At 39.8% G+C, this 17,630-nt stretch overlaps 1 protein-coding gene across 1 annotated transcript in view; it reads left to right on the forward strand.

Moving 5' to 3' along the window:
* Positions 1-17,630, forward strand: part of inpp4b (inositol polyphosphate-4-phosphatase type II B) — a 192,427-nt gene that overhangs the window by 148,564 nt on the left and 26,233 nt on the right. The window contains 3 exon segments of the mRNA XM_038713158.1: positions 2,833-2,937; positions 7,652-7,760; positions 15,740-15,923. Of these exon segments, the coding sequence (XP_038569086.1) occupies positions 2,833-2,937; positions 7,652-7,760; positions 15,740-15,923 (398 nt within the window).

Consider the following 17,630-nt stretch of genomic DNA (forward strand, 5'->3'; position numbering starts at 1 on the left):
CAGTTATATAGGACTATTTGGTGTTGCTGTAGATGACAATACAGTCAATTAGGATGCTGAATTTTGAGATACATATACAACCAAAAAGCTATCTCTACAGTTACTCACGCATATATAATAATTATCTCTTCATTTACATTAATATTAATGCGTAAATATTTATTTTTCTGCTCTATTACTAATTGATATAACTGTCATCATCTTCCTTGGTAGGTCGTTCCTTAGGGGAATAATCACTTCCTCAAACGAAAGTTTTGTTTCCCACATCAGCATAAACATGTTGTATGAAAAAAAAGAAGAGAAAAATGGGTGGATATCATGATAAGATGAAACACCAGAAGACCATTGCCAACAACAATTGTACCTTTATCTACATACAATTAACGGAAAAGGCGTCACCCCAATGGCAACAATGGTGTGTGTCAAATGATCTCTGTGATCACAGCACAGCCAGCTACATATCACAAAAGATACTGTCTAAAACAAAGAAAAGACAACCTTGTAGATTACCATTGTGATGCTGTAAAAATATAGAAAAATGCTAAAGTTTATGCAGTGCTCTACTAGCTAGTAAAACTTGTCTAATAAGCCCAGTACATGTAAAAAAATAGTTCAGTTATAACGAAGATTAATAGATTCAGCTCCCCAAGCACATGTATTTGCATATTCACACACTTCCATGGCTCTAGTTTACAGTAGTTGTTATATTACAGTTTGGACTAATGAATCACATCAACATGTTCAACACATACCATCAATGTTCTTTTTGACCTTTACAATGAAATAAGTAGCCTAATACAAGCTGTAAAATGTGTCCCTTGTAATAGAAGAGTCTTTACTGGTTTTCTAACTCAAGCTTAATAATGTACAAAAGGGAATTCAAAGTCATGTGTCTTAAAAGAGGATTTAATTAAAGGTTTTGATGCTAAATTAGATTATGAAACTTTGTGATATGAGAATGTTTGTTCCCCTTTTTGGTCTTCTGTACCTGTTCAGAATAGCTTAATTTTAAGTTATTTACCTCTACTGGCAAACATCACTTATAAATTACCTCTGTTGCGTGATTGTTCTTGAAAGCTTAGCCTCGTCTGCGTCAAAGAGGCTCATCAACCCTATTTACATATTTGAGATTTGAGCAGCCAACATGCAGTGTCAGATTGTGATATTGAGCTTAAATATAAGCCACAAACAAAGAGTATCGTTTGACAGAAAATTTTAATTGGACGTTTTGTGCAAAGTAGCGGCTGCAAAGGGCATAAAATCCTGTGCTTAAAGGATTACGCTGCACATTAGAGGATGTTATAAGCAGTTGATTGAAAATGAGCAACTTTCGAGATTCTTGTTGATCTGTAATTGATACATTCTCTGTCTGATATACCTAGATGTGTTAAATGATCTAGCATGGGCATTTAAAAGGGGAATGGTATGGGGGTTTAACATCATTTTAATCATAACCCAATCCCAATCAAAAATAACCTGTAGCTTACTGTTTTAAATAGTGCTTGTGTAATATGTGAGGATTTATGTTACAGAGATGCCTTCTATCTGAAAATGGTTGGTTAAATTGGATTTTACTCATTTGAAACTTTCATTCTGAAAGTATACCTAAGTGACTACTCATTAAAGATGAATGAAAATTGTTGTCCGAATTCAGCATTCTTAGTCACCATTTTACTTACCAACTATTGCTATTGCAATGTCCTCCTAGCAGGTCTACCAGCTTGTGCAGTGAAACCCTTACAAATGGTTCAGAACGCAGCAGTGCGTCTGGTTTTTGATTAGCTCAAAAGGACTCATATCACTCAGTGACCTCCACTGGCTCCTTGTGGCCTCCAGAATGAAATTCAAATCACTAATGCTTGCATACAGAGTGACTACTGGGTCTGCACCCATCTACCTAAACTCCATAATACAAACTTACGTTCATTCTCGGCCGCTACGCTCCTCCAACGAACGCCGTCTGGCTCTGCCATCCCTTCACACAAAGCAATCCCAGACGGTGGAACGAGCTACCACACGCCATCAGAGCAGGGGCGTCCCTCTCTAACTTCAAGAAGCTCTTGAAAACTCATCTCTTCCGAGAACACTTCCTCTTATAACACCTCTAACTCCTAACCTCTAACATGCACGTCCTGTGCTCTTCTTCTTCTATCCCCTACAATGATCTTGTATTGATTGCACTTTTTTGTTTTGATTGCACTTTTTGTTAACTCTTACTTCCTTCCCTAGGTATTTACCCCATTGATGTGATATGTACTGTGAGCTCTTACTAGTATTTATTGCTGCTCTTACTAGTATGTATTGTCAGTTGTAGATCTGTATTTGATGCTCTGTTGCTGCTTGTATGTTGTTCCTCAAAAAATGTAACTCGCTTTGGATAAAAGCGTCTGCCAAATGAGTAAACGTAAATGTAAATGAATATTGTGGGAATTAAATTGTGAAAACCTCCACACCCTTAGTATGTGTATTTGAATCTGCACTGCAACTACTCATATAACCTCTAATTTAAATGTATTTTAATTTGGTGCTATGTATTCCCCTTTGTCATGCAGTTGTTCATTAAATAGATCTCTCTAGATTGTCATTCAATTGTACAAGGGTTTTCTTTTCATTGCAAAATCAAAGAGGACATTTGAACTTCAATTCAGTTTACTAATATGTTTCTGTGTCCCTCATAAGGACATGAACAAGGAAATAAAAAGAAAAGCTATCAAAAGCAGTCATGTTGGAAAGATCATAGTATAGCTGTAGCAGATGGTAAGGCGCTTTCTATAACACAAGGGGCTTTCATAGGGAATGTTTTTTACTTGTGTCTCTGTTTTTTTTTTCCAGGTTGCTCATTCAAGCCAAGCTGCTGCAAAGCCCAGAAATCTCTGGAGTTCATCCCGATAAACTTACACACCCAGAGGATGAGGGTGACGTGTCCCAGAAAAACAGGTATTACACAAGTCTATGCCTTAGACTTGTGTTAGAGCTACCTCATACTTAAACTGATTTTTTTTTGTGTGTGTGTGAAAAAAGTAACCAGTAACTAATTGTAATAAGTGCAATATTTCAGACAAGTACCTTGAATGTGTACTTAAGTACAATGCTTGAGTAAATGTTGAGTAAATTCCACCATTGCCACATAATGAATGTAATTCCAAGATTCACACTCTTTTAGCTCTGTTTTTGGTATCTGGCTCTGTAGCTGCTAAATGCTAACTGTGTCTGTCTGCCATTTGGTGCTGAGCAGGTAGTGTGCAGTGGGTTTTAGAGCTTTTTCACTGAGAACAGCTTAAACTCACTACTGTGTAAAGCCGAGGGGAGCTGCAGATTTAGGTGATATTATTATTTCATACATTATTAATATAAAATATCAATTTATAGTTCCTTTAAAATGTTTTACAAACCTCAAAAGTAACTTCATTACCTAAAACTATTGAACAGAAAAAGCAAGTATTGTGCAAAGTTGGTTTCATGTGAAACACATTTCCATAAGCTGCTGTCGTTGTCACCTACTATTGACTTTCTATGCCTGACTTCTGCATCTGTCAGAGATACTCAGAGGGCTCAGACAAGGTGGTTCTAGGTCATCACCCAGGCTGAAAGGTGAGAATTAACTTGGCCAGAGAAAGATAGACAAAACTCTAATTAAGCCCTTTGCGTATTTCTGGAGAGAAGGACAAGGCTGTCTCCTCCACCGCTGCTCTCTAGCTGGCAGAGCCTGTTATTGGCCTGGAACTGTCTCAGTGTATTAAGGCGACTAACTGCTGCCTCTCTTTCTGTGAGTGGGCTCCATTTCAACTATACACTCGGTGATTGATGGAAAGTTGAAGAGAGGCAAACCTTGACATAAACTGTGGTTCTTTCAATGAAGACATCAGGGATGACAGATAGAATAGGTAAAATCATCATCATACAACCCTGCAACTGTCTTGCACTGCCAAGGCAGGAAAAGTGGAAAAATCAAGATAAAACAAGCCTTAGAGGAGTTTGTCAAGTGATTGATAGACACTCTGATAATTACCCCCTGTGGGCCCAGTTCACACCTTGACTCAGTTCCAGGCAGTGGTGCATTAGCTGGCGTATCTGTGTGTGAACACTCCACTATGTACACTACAATAGGACCTTTTGCTACGTTTGCACCTCCCGTCCAGACTACAACGATGAAAACGAAGACCTAAAGCGGAGAAGTTTGGAAACGCTGGAGGGCATTTTAGTGAAGACGGGCCAAAACGGAGGACTTTAGGCTCTCTGATTGGGTCTTGCAAAGCAGAAACACAATGCTGCTGACCGGGTTTTTGACATCATATTTTTATTAAAATATTCTGTACCATGCAAATAACACTCATCTGCCTACACTTGTACTGTGAATGTCGCCGTTTACTTTGCAACAACTCCCAGTCTGTTTTCTGACGCCACACTCCCGTGTTACACTCAGTAATGGTCCCAGCTCGTTATTGATCCATGCAACAAAAAAACTGGTCTGATGCTTAGTCTGTATTTATTTATTCTTTCGCCAAATCTTCTGTAACTATGGAATAGACCATCTGCTTCATGTTTACACTGGCACGCGCATGCCCAGTGTACCTGAACGGGTCCTAGCTGTGCGTTTTCAGTCGTTTTAATGTAGACGGAGATCAACTCCAAAACGCAGCGGAAACGCTGGTGTGGACGGAGATCGTATTCGTTTTAATTCTCCGTTGGTAAACTAAAACGTAGTAGTGTGGATGGGGCCTCAGCTCCCATTGGCTTAATGATGTTAATTAATAAGTCAATCAAAATTATTGGTGCAGGGTGTTTAAAGGTAGTGCTGTGGCAGAAAGACATGAAAAGAAGATTTTTAAACAAACATCTTACTAACAGTAGAAAAGTAGAAACACACGGGGGCATATAGGTGGCATAATGGTAGAGACACACATTGCGTATAAGCACAATGTCCCCATTTGACAGTTTGCATGTCATTTACACTTTTATCTCTGTGTGCCCTTCTTACCTGTCTCTATCTTAACTGTGATTTATCCAGTAAAGACAAAAATGTATACAAAAAATAATAATAAACACATGCACACAAATGAAATGCACTTTTGACAATTTAACAACTGGTTCCCAGATGTTTTTGATATGAGCTATATGAAAAAATGACAATGGCAACACTGGCACTCATGAAATTGTGTTTGTCATGGCAATCACAAAACCTGACACTGTCTAGTATTGGTAAGATGATGGAACAGGTGCAACGAACAGATGTTTAGACCCCCAGATCCTATCCCCTCTGTGTAGATGCCATGACCAACCGGTATGAGTCTTGTCTGCAGTAAAAAGGACATGATCCCTCACTGGCCTCACATTTGCAAACACTGCATATTGTGTTCTTTGGAATAACCAGAGTTCCTGACAAATGTTTTGCTCCTGCACCACATGTCCAAGCCTGTATCTTTGCTAATTTAGTGATGGAACTGTGTTGTCAAAAACAACATACACTCAGTTGCCAGTTTATTATGTATACCTAAATGATCTTATGCAGTCTAATACAACAGCCCTGCAAGGTTTTCATATTATTTCATCCGCCCCATTTACATAATTTATAATACATAACAAGTGAATCAACACCTCTCTAAAACAGTGTTCAAAATTTTAGCTGGGTGTACTCACTAAACTGGCAACTGAGTGTGTATCTTCAATATTATAAAAGTTACTATGAAGCCAGCTAATGCAGCTTTAGAATTGACTGAACAAGGCCATCTGACGTAATTGGTTTGGCAAAAATGAAAGCCTCCCCACACTGAAAACCACAAGAAGGTTGCTACAAAATGGCCATTCAGTCTGAATGTCAGGCTCCCTTCAACTTTTAATTTACTGTAATTACCTTGTTTGATAGTGAATTACTATTACATTGCACATTTTGTTCGATTGAAAAAGGAAAGCACATGGAATAAATGATTGCAATCAGTCAGGCACAAGAAACACTGGAACCTGCTCCGTAATGGAGCTGAGTCTGAGTTTCCAACCGTAGTCAATTTCTCTATTGTTCCATTTGATTTTCTGAAGTGATGCATTCCATTGAGCTTGGCTATGCAATCCACTCAACGACACTAACCCATTCATTTTCATTTTGTCTATTTGTCATCCAGCAAGAAAAGGAAATTGAGGGGGGGCTCTTCTAGCTCAAAACTGTATTCATTTGTTTTGCTGGGAATGGCTGTCTTCTGTCTCCAAAATGACAACAACAAAACATTTCCAGCCTAAAAAGCTCAATTTGGGAAAGCTGAACTGAAAGCATTGTTCAGCACTCATTTTGGTCAAATAAAATGATGTTTTGTCATTGTTAAACAAGATTGTGGAATGGGTTAAGTATGAATTACAGTATAACATTCATCCTGACTGCCATGATCAATTTTCTCTTTTAAAAAGCAACTGTCCTCACACTACTTAAATAGCCTGTTCTGTTGTTGATTTATTGCGAAAAGGATGGTGTGAGAGGAAGAGCAGGCAAATCAAGCACAAATTGGTCATTGTGCTTGATGTTCTGAAACTCACCATTGTATTTCAGTGTACTCCTGCATTGGGAGAACCAATTAAGGGAACTTGGACATCTGAAAACTCCAGGGGCCAGACGTGTGGTGGTCAGGGAGCCTCATGGCCAGGCACAAGGATAATTAATGGAAGAAGCAGTGGGTAGTAGCGAAGCTCCCACATCAAACCACTATTGGTCTATTGTGGTGTTGTTAGGGGACCGAGGGCTGTTGGCCCACTGTCATTCACATCTCTGTGGCGACTTGGAGCTGTGTTGTGTCATTAATTTCTATTTTCAACCATTTTTCAAGCAGTGTTTTCCGATGGTCGGAGCCGTGCGCTGTTGCTTTCCCGGGAGTGTTCATTAACTGACCTGCCGCTGAACCACACCAAAATATTCACCCCCATAAACCCCCTTCCACCCCATCTCCCTCCTCCCCGTTTTTCTGATTTAATTGTCAGCCTCATCCATTACTCATTCAAAACTAGGCCTGTTGAATGCACCTCTGTGTATGCCTAGCCGTCTGTGAAGTGTTTATTTACTTTTGACAGCAGCGTGCAAATTGGAATGAAACGCTATGACATTGGCCGTCCTTCTGTTTCAATATGAGACCAACGCTACAATAAGACAAAACGACAAAAGATAGTTGGAGAGAGATGACTAGTAATAGAGCAATATAGACACAACAAATCAACCAGAAACATGTATGCCTAAAATAAATATACTGGCAGAGTGTAAAATAATGTCATGCCTCCTTTGTGTGCATAAATATAGTGTATCTGTGGGCTTAAAAATAAGAACTGTGACACAAAAGGTTACACCCTGCAGGATCCTCACCATAAAACAGTGACATTTTGATGTGAACTAAAGCCCTGAAACAGCTGCGTGGAATATTCAGAAATACTGAATTAATCCTCATGTCAGGTACCTGTTGATATAAGACTTACCAGAGGTATTTTTGTAGATGATATTATGCAGAATTCCAAATCAAAATTCAGTTGAAGTACATTTTAAATTGGAAAAACACTCTGAGAGGGATAATTGATTTATTTGAATCTCTTTCCTTTCACCTCAAGGTCCTTTAGTGCTGATGTTTCAGAGATGCTGTAGTATACATCTCACTGTTTAAAACTGTATTTTTTGTTTTTACAGATGCATTCTATGACATTGTGACTGTCGGTGCCCCTGCAGCCCACTTCCAGGGCTTCAAGTGTGGTGGTCTGCAGCGTCTCCTTAGCAGATATGAAGCAGAGAAAAAGAGGTAGGAAAGAAAACGGCTTGCAAACACCATGGTGCTTAGAGGGAGCATGAGTGATTCAGTACAGGACACATGCTGAGGTGGAAACAGGCTTGTATTGACAAAATTATTTAACTTGGGCATAATTGATAGTGACAGACAAATTTGTCCCTGCCCTATGGACTTGATTTTGCAAGCCCCATTCAGTTACTTACAGCCAAGCAATGCTGGATTTAGACTAGAGCTCCACTGCCTCTGACAGCTCAATTTGACTGGAGGCAACGGGCATGATGGAAAAGGTTTGTTGAGTCAGAAATTTCTCTTTACTGGTTACTTTCCCTGGCAAGCATTTTTTCTCCCTCCTGAAGTTGTATGTTAACTGAAGAGCCACTTCTCATCTGCCAGCTGGAGCTCACTCCTAAAATGCACTTGAATTAAAAGCGACCAAGTTTCTTTGCAAAGAATGATGAAATTTCTCATCTGATGCAATTTGTGTTGCTAATATTGTTACTACAAAAAATATGAGATATGTAGAGTACAGTTGAACAGCAATTCATAATCAATATATTTAATAATACCAGATGAGTCTACAGTACGCACTGCAATAATTCATCATTATTACTGCTAAATATTTCACATGGAGTGAGTCCTTGACCTGAAAAACTGTGTTGTTCTCACTGACACACAGGGAGTCTCTCAGATTGAGTTACATTAAGATTAGTCTGTGACTGTGAACCAGCTCTCTGCTTGATTGCTTGATGGCAAAAAAAATATGTCTTGTGTATTACCTTTACTGACCAAAAACGCTAGCTGCATAAACACTCAAGGTTGACTGTGATTGTATTATACACACACAGATACAAAAATAAATCCATTCACACAAACACTGACATTCTGGGGCAACATATCCATATGATTTCCTCAAACCTGTGATCAGCAGTATCCTGTAAATTTAGCTGTCTTTGCCGTTTGGATGCAAGATGGAGGTACATGTCGCACAAGTTCAGTATGTGGTCACTTGAGTGATGCCAGAAGAAATGAAGGGTGATTTTTCCCAAAGCTCCCCATAGAGTGCAAAGTCATTACAGACCATGCCAGATCCAATTAGTTACAGAGTTTGCAGCTCAAGAAAGAGGGGAAGAGAGGAAAAATGAAGAGGGGTGAGGTGTGGGTATAAAATGGATAAGTTGATGGGAAAATAGTTGGGTGCCTGTGCTGATAATAAAAAATAAAGAAAGGACTACTTTACGCTAAAGTGCACAAGTGAATTTGCAGATGGTCAGTTTTATCTGCTAGCATGAACTATGATAAGGTTAGCATATTTTCGAGAAGCCACTGGAGTGAAATCATTTTCTTTGAATGAGAGATTAGACTTTGGAAAGAATTCTCCAGGGAGACAGAGCTTTTTGTTTCATGTTTGACTTAGCTAATGATTCACTGTAGCTTAAATTTTCCAATTTTCCGCCTGGCTAACTGACTACGGCCTGCGCTGAGCCATATCCATGTTTGACCTGGAATGCAGTCGTTTGTCAGTCATCGTCAGAAATAGGAAAAAAGTGAATAGAGTGTTCCCAGTGGCCATTGTAATAAAGGTACGTGTTTACTCTAAATTAGCAACTTATTTCCTTATTTAATTTTATTATCAATTAAACAGTGGATCAAATATTTAGCCTAGAAGGACTCAATGAGTTTTTTGTTGTTGTTGTGTGTGAATGCGAACTACTGCAGTCGTGTGCACTGGTCATGGTGAGAGTCACTTAACTGCATGGAATGTCAGCCGATTTGAGCAGAGCAGCTACAGAGCTAGATACACATGTGAGTGCACACACAGACAGTCACACACAGCATGTCTCCTCGCCTTTTTTAGAAGCAGCTTTTTGTAATCACATTTGATTAAAAAGGGAACAATTGGTGAGATGTGAGACTTGGCTATTCAGTGTGGTATTAATTCATCAAAGATAAGATGGAAAAGGACTGAGGAAGGGAAAAAAAGGAAAACCTGAGCACAGAGGTGTTACCAGGAGGGCAATAAAAGAGCTATTCGTCTTTGTTCCTTGGACACTAGAAGAGAGGGAGTGAGTGGTTCTTTCCAGATCCATTAAAAACCTGCATTGGCCAAACTTGGCAATGACCAGAGTATGCAATGTAGTTTGTCTCTTAGGATGGGCCAGGAAAGAGTTTAATCAATAGCTACACTTAGTATTCCTCCAGAAACCTTGCACATGTACACACAGGGCAAGAGCATTTATCTTTCATTAATGCATGCAGTCCCACTTAAATGGCTGTTTTAAAAGTCACTGGATTTTTATCCGTTTTTAATTGAACCCTGTAGACAGAGCTGTGGATTTGCTGAGGTGGTCTAATCTTTCATTAACAGTCTCTTTTGAATTATTCAGCTAATCTGCATAACGATGCAACACGCTTTTTTTGGGGGGGGGCAGGTTTTTATTGAACTTAAACATTGCCATTTCTCTCCTACCTGGACTGATGATGTGTGTGTGTCTGTATGTTTTATTGCACATGAGTATGAGAGTAGGAGATATACAGTTGTTCAGTGACCCCCCATTTGTAAGGTTAGCTGTGCAGTAGAGCACCTCTCTAAGTATGTCTTGGAATTCAGTTCCATCGTAACTGGGAGGAAGAAAGCACTGTCACTTCACCGTGCCTCCTGAACTGCCAAGCAGAACTTCCGAATGACACATTTCTGGGACAGAGAGAGTGGTTGAAACTACATTGCACACACTTAATAGAGTCTCATGGGGCTGGTGTTCAGATTTAATGTGACTAACAGCATGTTGTCCAACAAAATAACTTCCTCCATGGATTACTGTGTGTGAGACAGGACATTGGCAGTGGCCGGGACTCCATGCTGATGGACAGCAGCTTGTTAGTTCTTTTCCTGCTCTGGAGTTAACCTGCTCCAGGTTCTGGGGTGATGGAGAGGGACGCTGGCAGTAGCCTTGAGGCTTATCTGGTCTCAGATCAGGGTTTCTAGCTTGTGTGAATCATTGAGGAATGCTTTGGCGTTTTTTCTGGTAACTGATGTAAGATCAGTGCCCAGTGGAGGATTCAACAACAGATTGAATGTGGCAGTTAAGAGTCTGGTTGGAGTTCAGATGTTACAGCATGTGGCCATGTGGCAGAGGCCTGGTGTACGAACCGTGATTAGAGCGTGCTGTCTAAATGACAAAGGAGGCTTTGGCAGTCACCTGGAGTGCTGCAGGGCTCTCTGCTGACGTAGCTGCATTTTACTCCTGCTGGCTGTCAGCAGCAGGCCACAAGCTCTTCATTAATTTCCTCTCCACTATTAATTAGCCATGCACTGGAGAAGCTGGCTTAATTAGGCCGCTGGGCCCAGTGGTTTTCTCCCTCTCATTACCATTATAACCAATTCCTATTGATCATTTAGGAAAACCAAGGAGACTGCTGGTTTTAGTAATCTGTAGACTGGCGTCTCCTCCTAGAGTCAAGTTTACCTGATCAGGCGTTGCTCGACAAATGTGTGAGCATGTGGATGGCTCCTTTTTCCTGGAGATTCAGTGCTGTTGGTCAGTTGAATTATAAGAGGATAAAGGGCAAAGTCAAAAGCACAGTCAAGTGTACTGTGCATATTGTGCAGAGGAGGTGGCAGCACACCTTCAGTATTTTCATGGCTGGAGGCGCGTGGCGCACCCAGGGTGCACTTGGAAATGAGGTGGGATTAAGAACAATCCATTATCATACATTGTAAGTGAGTGTGTTGGGATCTGGAGCAATTCCTTCTAAAGTCATAACTCTCTCCACAATGACGTACTGACGTCTTGTAAAGGCGTCTGGAGGAGCTTCACCTAAGAGGAAACAATATGCTCTCACAAGAGGTAGAAAGATATAGTTCAGACCGAAAATGCCTCCAAGGCCTGATGAATTGAATTATTGTTTCTGAACATGTAGAATATCCAGCTGGCTCCATTGTTTTCTGTGATAATGCACAATTTTATTTGGCATCAAATTGTCTTACATAAACTAATAATGTCACTGCTGACAAACAGGGAACAAAACTGTTACTTTTAAGGGTTTTACATGTCTGTGTAAACGAAGAATGACTGTAATGAAACTGGATGTGAGCCAGATAAACAGTAATTGTGGAGGTTTTAAGACAAATTCTTAAATTTAACCAGCACACTTAAATGACCAGTCACGATTCTGCTCTACACGTCCACATCATGCTGTCCATCACAGCCACAGATCAACCTTTACTGCATGTGTCTTGAGAAAGACAGAGTCTCCTCTGTGCACTACGCAGCATACATTTTGAAGATGTGCAGTTCTGGCACATGTAATTGAATTTTGACAAAGAGTGTCAAAAGTGTCACACAAATTTAGGTCTTCAAATGAAAAACAAACCTGCCACTGTCAGGTGGCTTTATAGAGAGTTAAAAGCTAAAAGCAAAGCCCTTCATGCATGCAAGCTGTTTTGGTTGACATATGCTGGTAAAAATCAAATATTAAACTTGACTATGCATCCTGGAATTAGTGCCATAATTTGAGTTATACCATTCTGTTCTTATATTCATTGCAATTAGTTGTGTCTGCTGGAAATGTTTTTTTTTTAACGACAGGATGACAAACAAAGTAACACACGAACAAAAGAGGTTGGTGTGATTTTAAAGACACAGGCACACTATTCACACCAATGCGCTGTTGACTCCACCTTGGCAGGTGGCTGTGGTTTGATGTGGCTATGCTGACCACTATTAAGATAATGAGTCCTAATATATAATTTATGTGTACTGTGTAATGGAGTCTGCACAAATAAGCCTCTTTCATCTATTATGGCTCCAATTTGAGATTATTTAACTGAAATACAATTTGTGGGCACATTAGAAAGCTCTGCTCATAATGCTATAAGTCTGCATGCAACGTAGGGATTTTCTAACATGCAAGAGTTTTTGATTTTTCTTTTACAGTAAACATTCATACACCGTTTAAAGCGGTTCTACAAAGTAAAAGCAGCGCCTGGTCTAAACATTTCCAGCATGGCAAACTTATACTTTAAGTACAAACAGCCTTCTGACCTTTGATTTAATTTTCAAAGGATTTTTTCACTTTGTTTGTGATTTCAGATAATACAGCGCTACAAGGCAAAAGAATGCTATTGATATCAAACACTCAGAATGGTCTGATCAAATGGCAACTGCATAAGAACAAAATGTTTAACTTAAAAAACAAATCATCCAGATTTCAAAATGGCATATGTCTACCAAACAAACAAACAGTAAATAACAAGTTCTTCTGGGGGATCCTTTAATCAAAAGTAAAGGATTTGGGAAGAAGGAGGCCTTTATTGAGTTCAGGTGTGCTGTGAGTCAGCTTGAGGCCAAGTCCCGCCAACGTAAGACCTAGACAGGTGGGCGGATTTCTTGCTCTTGTATTTCTTTATTAAAATATCATGCACTCCAAAGACACCACAAACTATGATCTCAGACATTACCTGTCTCTCTGATACACATTCAACAAAAGACAAATATTATAAGCTCCACAAAGGTTGTATTTTTTGCAGGGCTATATTGGATTATATTTTGCATTATATTTCTACCCTCTGTTTTATTGGCACCATGTTTTAAAAGCTTGGCACACAGCACCCCTAAACTACATGAGGGATAAAAAAAAAACTTACCCAAGGCTTGAAATGACAATCAGATCCTCATGTGCAACATCCCCTTTGGTCTTTCATCAAATTCGCATTCACAGATTTATGCTGTTTTACCTTTGCATTGTTTGCTATCTTGGTAGAACCGTTCAGACTGACAGCAGTGCTGATGAGGCAATTAAAATGCCTTGCCTTGGCCAGCCTTAGAGGGGATCAATTCTGTCCTCTAGCATCAGGTGGCAGGTCCCAACATTCATTATTGCCTGCATAGGCTCCCTAATGGGATTGGATTTGTACTTATGAGTCAACAGGGCTGTTATTGAATCTGAGTCGCTGAAGCAATTGTCTTCTCCCAACAACTTTCTCCTTTGCATCTTTTCTGGAGTATCTGTATTGTTGCAGTCCTGCAGGATTTTTTCTCTTTAGTTCTGCATAATGTAATGGCGTATGTAAGCTCACAAGGGATGAAAGGGTTTTACAGACTTTACTTTGTTGCAGTAGATTATTCAATTATGGCCTTCTCTGGCTGAATTCTTATCATTTGAAGGTATGGTCATGGAAGTGGGGAACAGATGTTATGCAAGTAGAAATGGTGGTGTTCTATGTGGTTAAGTATTTCACACTGTTTGCCCAGTGTCTCGTTCGCACTTAGTGATTCCTTTGATTAGCTTTGAGCTTGTGGGTGGCAGTTCTCCAGGGGGCTCATTAGCTGTAATGACAAGGCCAAGATTTTAAAGTTAGCCAGTCAAAGACATAGTTAGTAGCTAGCATCTACTATAGTATGCCTAATTTCTTAAGACCTTCAGATTTTCACACTTATTGATACATCAGGTAGTGCTGTTCCACACAGAGCGACTTTTTAAGAAGCACTTTCTTTCCCTCGCTGCAAAATATTAGGAGCGCTGCAGAGAATATTGTATTATGCCAGCCCTTTGTATGTGCACCTCCCTTCCTCGCTCTCTTGCTCTCTCACTGTTATGTCAATTATGCCTTAGGATCTGGCTCTGGGGTCTGGCCTACATAGAGGCTTGCAGAGATGACTCTAAACTAGCTGGGAGGGTTGCAAATGACTGCCTCGCTCCACGCTACATCTGATGGAAGGAAGTCAGCGGAAACTCATTGAAAGTCACTGGAACTTTACCCGAGGAGAATGTTTGATTGGAGTGATTTGCCCTGAATCTAGGAACTGACAAAAGGTGTTTTTGTCTGAGATTAAATAGCTCCCTAGAAATGAAGAAGGGATTAATTATTCATAAAGTGAAAATGGGTTGACATTGGACTTCAGGTTCAGTTTGACAGTTCAGGCTGAGTACCTGGAAAGCATTGCATTTTCAAGGCAGCAAAAGTAGCAACACGTAATGAAATGAGCTCAGAAAATTAGTGCACCATAACATAATGTTTATAGTCAATAAAAACTCATTATTTGTCTGCTTGTCATTACTTGACCTCACCACAATAGCCATTTGACATTGTAAATCACTGATCAGATGAGAAAATGTTAGTTGTGGAGCTTTTCTACTGTTGTTGGATAACAATAAGAGTTATACTTTTTCCCCACTCCCCTTCCAGGATCAAGAGCCATACTGTGTTTAATTTATCTGTGTAGTTAGGGACTGATTTATACCTGTGATGCAAGGGAAATATTGTATAAATAAAATTAGGTGCTTGCTGTTATTCATGTTACTCACAGCGGGTGCCCAGGCTTTAGTACAAGTTGTAGGTGGAGTTTAAAGCTGTTATAGTTAAGTGCACAAAGCAACAGAGCATGGTGCATCACATGTTCCACAGCAATCTAAGGCATCAAGAGAAATACTTGTTTAATAATAAAATGTGTTCAATATTAATAATGCTATTTTAAAATGCTATATTACAGTCTAGTTTAGAGATGCACGGTCTAACCACAAAACATATCAAGTGTAGAAAAACATTAACTTTTACTTAAATCACACCTTACAGGGAAAACGGAAAACCTTTTCGTGATCGGTTGTGTATGTTTGTATTTTTTGTGTCACCATTGATCTTGCGGCCAAATGGAGCAGGTCAGCCAGCGCATGCTGCAGTGTAGCTTGTTTCATATCAAATATCGTCTCTTCCCACTCTGCTAGTTTTGGCAGACGCCGGTGGCAAGTGGACACTAAGAAAACCAGCAGCACTGAGCTAAACAAACATGGGATGAGTCTCTGTGTAGTGTGGTTACAATTTCATTACAAGCAACTGTGACCCAGTTTTTTATTTAATTTTTGTAAAATCAGATTAGTGCCATTTTCACATGTATTGTCAAAACTGAAACAGCACTGTATCCAGTTCCTGACCGTGCAACTGCAGCTGACAAGATATGTCAAATCTGAATTGATTGTTTTTTCCTCCAACACAGCTTCAGCACTGCCTACCAGTGTATCTACTACTCTCCAGAGCACACAGCCAAAGCTCAGGAGGTACTCAGCACCATGAGCCTCCTCCAGCCTCTCATCACAAGTTTAGCGGACCAGCTCCTCCAGGCTGCCCAGGAGCACTCTTCCTCTGGACTGAGGGATGCACTCAAGAACCTTTCTGACAAGGTGAGGCAGCCCCCCAAACCCTCAACCCACCCTCACTTCCATCTAAACTATTCCTTTATTCCTCTTGGCCTGAAGCTGCAGCAATTCTCAAGCCACCTCTTTTATTCTTGGACATATCACCAAATGTTGTCAGGTAATAGCTTAGACTGAAAGGCCTTTTAGATTTAACTGTGGCGATAAGTTCGTTCACACTTCCAAAAAACAACTTAATTATTTGCTCAGGGGTTCTGCTTCTAAGCCTATAACCAATAGTTTTCTTTATAGAGTTGCAGCCTGAGGACTATTTGGGGGGATCTATTGCGACACAGATTTAGAGTCTAAATGTTTTCTCTCTAAGAGGAATATTCCTACAAGAGTGGCTTAGTACCCGCACTGGTAATATTACTCTGCTAGTTTCAATACAAACAAAACTGCAAAATGTATAAATTCTCCAAATTGTCTTAAAAACTTTAAATCCAGCAGTAGCTTCGACACAGCTGCACACACACAACCAAACAGACAACCTCAGGAAAAATCTATAACTCATCATAAATACGCCAAACTAACAAAAGTGAATAGCAGCATGGAGGTTTATGGAGTTGAGGCATTTTTATCAGTATAATTAATGAATTACATCTGGTGCTGTCAGATTGCAATCTGTTGTGGGAGAGATTGTTTTTGCCACAGTGGAATAGAGCCCAATCAGCCTGCTTAATTGGTACATTCGGTGTGTCACCACTTCCTCTCATCCTTGATTAGACACACACATATTGGCCAAGTAAACCCCTGGCCTGGTCAGCACAAGCAGGGCTGCTCTCTGATTATTATCTCAAGCTGTGTTTGTGTGTGTATGTGTGTGTGTGGTTAAGGATAGTGGAAGTGTGAAACTGTGTGTTAAAGCTGATGTTCAAGTGACATCACTCTCTTCAAGCTCCTCATCCTCCAATCATGAACAATGTCAGATTTTATATCAGTATTTCCACCTCCACATCTGGTCATCTTTCACAGAATACAGATTGTTTTTTTTTTTACAGACACACAAATACCTATGCGTTAAAATAAAAATTATAAAAATATGCCAAATATTTCCTGTATGTGTTAAAGCTTGTCCTCAGTGAAAAGCACACTGACCTGTAAATTGGTTGAATAAATTAAGATGTTTGAATACATAAGATTTGGATGTGGGAAATGATTTTGGGAATTGTAGACAAATTGATTAATTGATTAATCAACAAAGGAATTGGCAGCATAATCGATAATGAAAATAATTAGTTGCAGCCCGCAACACCCTTTATCTTTACGCCCTCATTTCACATAAGGAACAAAACTAAAGTGGGAAAAAAGGGAGATATACACACTTTAAACTCACACTTAAGGTCAGAGAGATATGTGATATGCTTCTTACAGACATATAAATAAGGTGGATGCACTTGAGAGTGCGTTAAGTTTCTTCAATAAAAACAGTGAGTCACACCTTCCAAGAATCTGGGAAAGATGAGACACCTGCAGAGAAAATCAGGGGGGTGTAAGAACCTTTTTTTATTAAGCACTCACTGCCTCTGACTTTTTCCTTCTTGGTTCAGACCTCCTGACTCGGGGCCTAATGCAATATTTCACTCCAGAATACTTTTCCCGGGCACATTCTGATTAGCGTTGGACACGGCAGATGCGCTGTTGCTTCTCTATATACAGTGATGATTCTGTTGATGATGATAATAATAATTTCAC

Source organism: Micropterus salmoides, unplaced genomic scaffold, assembly GCF_014851395.1.
Source record: "Micropterus salmoides isolate LMB-PRFRI ecotype aquatic unplaced genomic scaffold, ASM1485139v1 Ms_hic_scaffold_12, whole genome shotgun sequence".
NCBI classification, from domain to species: Eukaryota; Metazoa; Chordata; class Actinopteri; order Centrarchiformes; family Centrarchidae; genus Micropterus; species Micropterus salmoides.